Here is a 7,530-nt window from a genome sequence, read left to right on the forward strand (position 1 = left end):
CTCAAACAATCGGCACACTCTCTCTCTCTCTCTCTCTCTCTAAAGGAGGAGGAGGAGGAAGGAGAAAAGAAAATCCCCCAAATCCGCCTCGACGCCAATCCAAGCAAACACAGAGGGAAGGAAAGGCGCCTCCCGGGTTCGCTTCGCTTCCTCTCTACTTCTCTTCCTCCCCTCCAGATTCGATTCGATTCGCTTCACTTCCGAGGAATCATCGCCCGCCCAGATCCCTGCCTCCCCCGTCCCGCCGCCCACGGTGACTGCGCGATTCCCCACCCTCCCCGGCCTCCACGCTGGTAATCGATCCCTCATACGCAAATTCGGTTGGATCTGCTTGTTTCCCGATGCGAATCGGTTGGAATTAGGTGTAGAATTCACACGCAGGAGATTTATCATACTTGTCTGCAATTACCCGTTGTAATTTATTGCAAAGGATCGGCCTTTCCGCAATTAGCCTAAAAATTTGCTTGATTTAATCTGCGTACGTGTGCCACGATTCATAATCAGCAAGAATTGGACTAGCAAAGGCCAACAATTTCTCATTAATTGCTCTGCTGCGAAATTCCCGCAGTGTGGATATGGTTGCTGTACAGTCTTTTCGTCTGGGATCTGCAAGGGATCCTGCTGCATCTGTCAGTAGTTTCGGTCCTTTACTGGAGAAACTTGTTACCGGAGCATGCCAATTGATTTTATGCTGATAGCCTTAGGATAACTTCTTTGGCCTAAGTTTTCGATCTGATTCTTAGGTCTAAGTTTTTTATTACTTTCTAGATTTGCACAAGTTTTATGAATTTGGGTACCCTCTTATTGTGGTGTGGTGGTGTTGCAACAAGCTAATTGGCCACGACCTTGTTATCCATAATTGTCCTCACAATCTTCTTCTGGTACCTTTTTTCCCATAAGGTGTCAAATGTGACTGACCAAGCTAGATCCAATAGGCTTGCATTGACAGAATGGCTTTCTGTCAAATACTATTCAGAGTAACGAAAACTTGACTAGCAAATACTTACAACCGAGTCCTCAGGGATGCTACATGAAATCTTTTTTACGAGACTTTAGTTTGTTGATTGCCAATATAAGTTGGGACTCTGAAATCAGCTGCAAGATCACGATCTGTCGTGTCAAGTCATATTATTTGTTTTATTTATCTCACGATGCTACAGTGTTGATTGCTACTCGTAGAAGCACCAGTCTCCTGCTTCATTTGTATGTCGACTTTTCTAAATCTGGTGCCCATTCCTCACCTCAAGTTGCTTCTCTTGGCGCAGTGAAGGATCCTTATGAGCTGGTTGGCTGTGGTTTTACTCCAATTCTGGTGCTACTAAGATGGGTCAGAAACTGGGCAGCAACAAGTTTGGGACAAGATTAACAATACATGAAATAGCAGGCGCTTACTATTTCTCGCTCCTGCTCTCCCCTGTTGTCTCATTCTGGGATTGCATCTTCCGCAAGATAAGATACTCATTCAGACCTGAGTGGGTGTAGCTACCTGCAGTGACCGTTTTAGTAGTAGTAGCAGTTGGTTTGAAAATAAGTAGACGAGCTCTTAGGAAAGCTTCCAGCAAGGAGTCCGAAAGAATGAGCTTTTAAGATTTTGGTTTGCCTTAATTATAATTTGTAGAGAAGTTTAGCTTAAATAGTAGCAGGCACAGTTGTCATGGATAAGGCTATAGGCAATCAGGCAGGCAAAGTCTTGAAGAAAGGAAAAAAGAAACAAGCCAAAGATGAATTGGATCGCCAGAAGCAGGCTGAAAAGAAGAGGCGGCGGCTAGAGAAAGCTCTGGCAAACTCTGCGGCCATTATTTCAGAGCTGGAAAAGAAGAAGCAACAGAAGAAAGAAGAACAGCAAAGGCTGGATGAGGAAGGTGCTGCAATAGCTGAAGCAGTTGCTCTTCATGTTCTCATAGGTGAAGACTCCAATGAACCCTGCCATTTGATGCTAAACAAGCACAGAAGGTGCAACCATTGGGATCCCTCTGCTGGTTTTGATTTCACTGTGGATACACAAGGCACTGATATTTATCCTTCGGACGGACTGATTTGCGCCAATCGTGCATATGCTCCCAAAGGGAGGCTGGCTGATTGGGGGATTGACCAGCCATTGCCATCTTGGGGAGAAGTGAGGGACTTCCAAGGTCCGTACTATCAAGGAACATTCCATCAGGCTGTTACCTGCCCTGGTTTCATAGCAGCCCAAGCAGTCTCGTCGTTGCAGATCAGAGAAGATTCATCAGAAATTACCTGTCCAGGTGAAGGAGCTGCAGCAGCCACTGTCGTTAACAGGATGCTTGGTAGCACCAATAGGCTCAACCTTTACAGAGAGATATAAAGTACACTTGTCATAGTATTGTATATAGTCACCAAAAAATGTGTTGGCTACGTTGCCTGCAATACATCTGGTTTCAAAAGAAATGAATGAATAGAACAGAACATCTTGTTTACTGTTTTGTGAGTCTAAAGGATATTTTGTACCAGTTAGCATTAATTGGTATTGTAATGAACATATGATTTTGATTTGCCGTTGCTTTTCGTTCAGAATTTGATTGGTGTGGCATTATTCTGTATTGTAGTTGGAAACTTGGAATGGTGATGCGATACATCCAGATCCAGATTGTTATCCAGGCTATAAATTGTCCCTAGTTGAAAAATATTCTCCCTGGCCTGTATAGTCGTCTCACATGGTCATATTCAGCACGCAAAACTCCCTGAGGAGTAAAGTAAGTTTCCCTGTACATAGAGATTCGATTTTGAGGATATATATGTATATATACTCCCGGAGTACAGATATTGTATATCATATAAATAAATTGAATATACTACTTCATCACTACAAGTATACTTATATACTCATTCTAAGATACTTCAATATAAACTACATGAAAAATTGAAAAAAAAAGTCTATCAATTTTAATAGATTTTGATAATACTTTTATATTTGTACATAAAATGTAATATACTTAAAAAAACCCTAGCTGCTCATTGAAGGGGAGACTTGTTTCAGTTACGTTGCAGCAATGGAAATCCTTTTTATGCATGCTAGTAACCAACAAGATATGTTTCTTTCATGTCAGTTTATTCGTGAGAACATTAAAATTTCCCTGATTATAATCACTCTCTTCTTTCTTCCATCATGTTTTCTGACCCCCTTTCCCCCCTCTTTGTTCATATGTGTAGTTATGTCAGAACTAACCAAAGCAGAGAAGCAGAGAACCTTCATGTTTGCCAGTATTGGCCCAGGTACCTGCGATACATGACGTTGGAGGAGATGTTCTATTGAAGTTGAGACTCTACAATTTTTACCTTCATCCTCTTGTCTCTGGCAGTGATATTATTATTCTTTGTGTGCATTGCCTTCCATTGGGTGTTATCTTCCAGAGATCGAGTGGCATTTACCTATATGAAAGCATGAGGTCATTAGGTTATGCATAGCAGTTGGGCCCAGACCCTACCTACTTCCCAGTGGTACCACCCGATCCATCAGTGCAGTGATCTCAAGAAATTAACTGAGAATCTGTCTGAGCTTGCTTTGCTTCTGTAAATGATAAGTGTATAGTACGTGATATCATGTTGATGGTAAACTCATAAACTTGCCTGGGGCTCATGCCCATCTCAGTATTAGTTGTTTCCTGCCTTTAATTTGTGAGGTGTGCGGAGGCTGAAACAAGTTTCCATTTCTAAACTCTCTCTCTCTCTCTCTCTCTCTCTCTCTCTCTCTCTCTCTCTCTCTCTCTCTCTCTCTCTCTCTCTCTCAAGTCCTTGAGATTCCGTTTCTGTGCTTTAATTTTCAATGACTCTCGATCCTAGGCTCCTGGCCCTGCTGTTGGGCTGCTGTCTGGCTCTGCATTACAGGCTTTCCTTGGAGGTGCTATTTGTCAACTGCTTGAAAATGAGCAACAATTGATGAATATCTGCCGTCAGATATTACCATCCGACGGTGGGCAGGTCGTCTTCCACCTCGCTATCCCTTTATTTGTCTTCTTCCTCGTATGGATTCTCAGTGGCGGACTCAGGATTTCTAGGTTGGACAATCAAACTTTGACGGTAGCATAAAGTATTCAATGGAAAAAAAAATTCATAATATTAAACTCTATTATATAATATAAATTATTCATATTAGAGACAAACTCAAATAGTTATACAAATTACACATTAAGTAGTATGATTCAACTATGCGCTTATTTATGGATTGAATGCGCAATATCAGGATCTTGTCTATGACTTGTCTAAAAACTGGCGCTCAATGAATATAATCAGACAATAATTCAACAATTAGTCCCCATTATATTTCTTAGCTTATTCTTTACATAATTCATAGTACCCTCTCAACACTAGCAATTGCCACGAGAAACTTCTAACACCAACTTGAAAAGCTTGTAAACAATATGATACATCAGATCCTTATCTCTTTTAACAAGCATGACTGAAATCTCCTAAGATTTTATATTTCTAAACATTTTATCTGTACACATATCTTTAATAAAGAGTTTTGAGTGTATAACTAAGAGACATCAAATACTTACTTGAGAAGTCCATATGATAAAACCGAGCAAGTTTAAACGAGTGATCCTAGTCATACACAACAAATTGATTGCATACCTATATATATATACCAAATATACATACATATGCTTAATTATTTGACAAAAATTTTGGGCATTTAGTTCAGCTGAATGCCCTTGAATCAAGGGTGGTCCGCCCTTATGGATTCTTGTATTCCTTATTCCTCCCATTGCTCGTTCCCACCTGGCCCATCTCCACCTTCTCTAACGGCTCTCTCCCTACTAAATCCACTCCCACCGTCCGTTGTCGCACTAACCAATCCATTTCATGCTCCCTCATCGCTAGCATTGCCCACTGGTTGTCCTTCGCCACCCATAGCAGGCGGAGTCCTGCCCTCCACCTCTTTGGTCGGTCTGTCTTGTCTCCCAAGGACATCCTCTAAGACCAACATTAACTATTGCAGAAACACCCTTCACTACCGGCTCCAAAATCCCCTTCACTGCCTGTTTTGGAGCCAATAGTGGGTAACGGGCAGTGATAGTCAAGGACTATCATTGCCGGCTCCGTGGACCGGCAGTGAAAGGGGTTATCACTGTCGGCTGAAGGATTCAGCCAACAATGATGCCCTGGGTATCACTGTCGGCTGATGGTTTCAGCCGGCAGTGATTCCCAAGATATCTTTCAGCCGGCAGTGTTGTGCCTCCCCCCTTTTACTCTGGCCATGTCCTCCCTCTCTCTCTCCTCGATCTCTCCGTCTCTCTCCCACTCAATACATGCATACAATGAGACATATGTAATGTAAATCAATAATAAAGACACATTCATTAATACATAGTAATTCATGTCACACATATATACATAATAGTTCTCACAGGTCATCCCCCGAAAAGTCAGTCGACACATATGCAAATAAGCATAAAGGTACTGACAATTAACATATTGATCTTACAAGTCACATCATCTTACATAGAACAATAATGATAATTACAATCAGAACTAGGATTATAACATCTTTACATGTAACATCACACTTCTTTCTATTTTTGAAGTTAGCCAATTTTAATTCGGTTTAGATGATTTGATTGTTGTATGCCGCAACAGTTTCATGTTTGAACTTGTATCCTTTGTAACATGTTCCTTTAAATCCATTAACTTGTGCATGGCATTCCTCCTAACTGGAGAACAATCTACTTTGCCGACCATGATGAACAACATACCATATCATAGCAGTCATAAATTTCAGAGATTATGCAAAAATGATATACTACAAACCACACTAATACTCTCTGAACTAGTATTGCACTGGATAGCCAAACCAACTAGTATTTCAAAAGCATAGATATTATACCACATATCAAAATACAAGAGAATATTCAAGAGTATTCATCACACATGATCTTGAGATAAAAAGACAACAAGCCATAAAGGACGGTAACTCTCATCATGTATACAGAAAGTAATGGACAATAGGAACATAATTTGTGTAAAAGTGTTCTCAGATATTGAGTAACAATTGGCCCCAGAACTGTTAAAGTTCTGCTCCCAAATTGTTCTAATGAATACATCATAGACAGGACAATGGTTCTGATATTTCAGCTGGTAAATAGAACCTGATCTAGTTCTTCAAAATTTAAGACACCATCATGGACATAGCTACTATTCTAACAAAGTGCACAAACTCTGAACATAACAAATAAGAAAGTGCCGAGGTAGGAGAACTAAATATCAGTTTGCAAAATGACTGCTCAGAGAAACTAACATAACAATTTACCAAATATCAAGTATATTAGATAGACTTTGAACTCATAGCAGCACACATCCAGGGATCAATTTAACATGTATTGCACTGGATAGCCAAACCAACATGGATTTCTCAGTATATAGGTACAGAACCGAATATACAACAAGTAACATCCAGGTATATGCCAGTGTACTCTGAAATCAAGCCTAGTCTCAGTGCATTCTTTCATCACAGAGTATAAAGCACATGCAACCTACTGTCTAGATTAACAGAGTAGGGAGGGAAGAGGTGATGATAAAATTTACCTTTGCTCTATCGGTCGTTGAGGCAGGCGGGCACGGATGACGACGGCACGAGAGGGATGGGGGACGGTGGCATCGGAGACGGAGGTCTCTGGGACGGGGACGGCGGGGCTCCGGGGATAGCGGGAAGGGGACGGGGATGACGAGGATAGCGGCCTCCAGGATGGGGATGACAGGGTTCCAGGGATGGTGGCGTTAGGGAGGATGCGGCGGGGATGGCGGTGTCGGGGAGGAGGCGGTGGGAGGTGTTTCGGCGCGGAGGGCACATGTCGGGAAACTTTTTCTAAGTGTCAGAGGACGGACATCGAACAATTATACAGGAGAGGGCTTTCACTGTCGGCTCAATATGAGCACAGATAGTGAAAGAGTACCTTCACTGTCGGCTCAATAGGATGACCGGGAGTGAAACTATTTTCACCATCGGCCCAATAAGTCTACTGGTAGTGAGATGACCGGCAATGAAACTACTTTCACTACCGGCCCAATAAATCCATTGGCAATGAAATTAGTTTTCACTGTCGGTCCAATATGTCCATCGGCAGTGAAACCCCTTTCACTGTTAGTACCGCGGGGTGCAAAAAATTTGTTTTAGTTTCGCGCGCGCCCAGAGAATTGAACACACGACTTACACCAAGTAAGAACGAATAAACCGCTAGACTACTCAAGAGTTTTCGATTGAGTTTGTATTATCTATATTTATTAACATTATGTTGACCTAAAATCCTAATACATATTTATTTAAATTTGAAAGAGTACATTCATTGACGGCTCAATAAAACGATCGATAGTAAAACTACTTTCACTATCGACTTAATAAATTCACGGGCAATGAAAGTAGTTTCACTGCCAACATAATATGTCCACCGGTAGTAAAATCTCTTTCACTGTTGGTACCACGAGGTGCAAAAAACATAGTAATTAATACAATTTAGCTACTTTGTCTTAACGATTCGCCCTTTATTATGATCACGACGTACATAGGTAGGTTCG

At 41.4% G+C, this 7,530-nt stretch overlaps 1 protein-coding gene across 1 annotated transcript; it reads left to right on the forward strand.

Moving 5' to 3' along the window:
* Positions 1 to 2: 2 nt before the first annotated feature.
* On the forward strand, positions 3 to 2,535 carry LOC133918181 (uncharacterized). The gene is made up of 2 exons (XM_062361922.1): positions 3 to 293; positions 1,266 to 2,535. The coding sequence occupies exon 2, from the start codon at positions 1,655 to 1,657 to the stop codon at positions 2,324 to 2,326; it is 672 nt and encodes a 223-aa protein (XP_062217906.1). The 5' UTR covers positions 3 to 293; positions 1,266 to 1,654; the 3' UTR covers positions 2,327 to 2,535.
* Positions 2,536 to 7,530: the final 4,995 nt, after the last annotated feature.

Source organism: Phragmites australis, chromosome 5, assembly GCF_958298935.1.
Source record: "Phragmites australis chromosome 5, lpPhrAust1.1, whole genome shotgun sequence".
NCBI lineage: Eukaryota > Viridiplantae > Streptophyta > Magnoliopsida > Poales > Poaceae > Phragmites > Phragmites australis.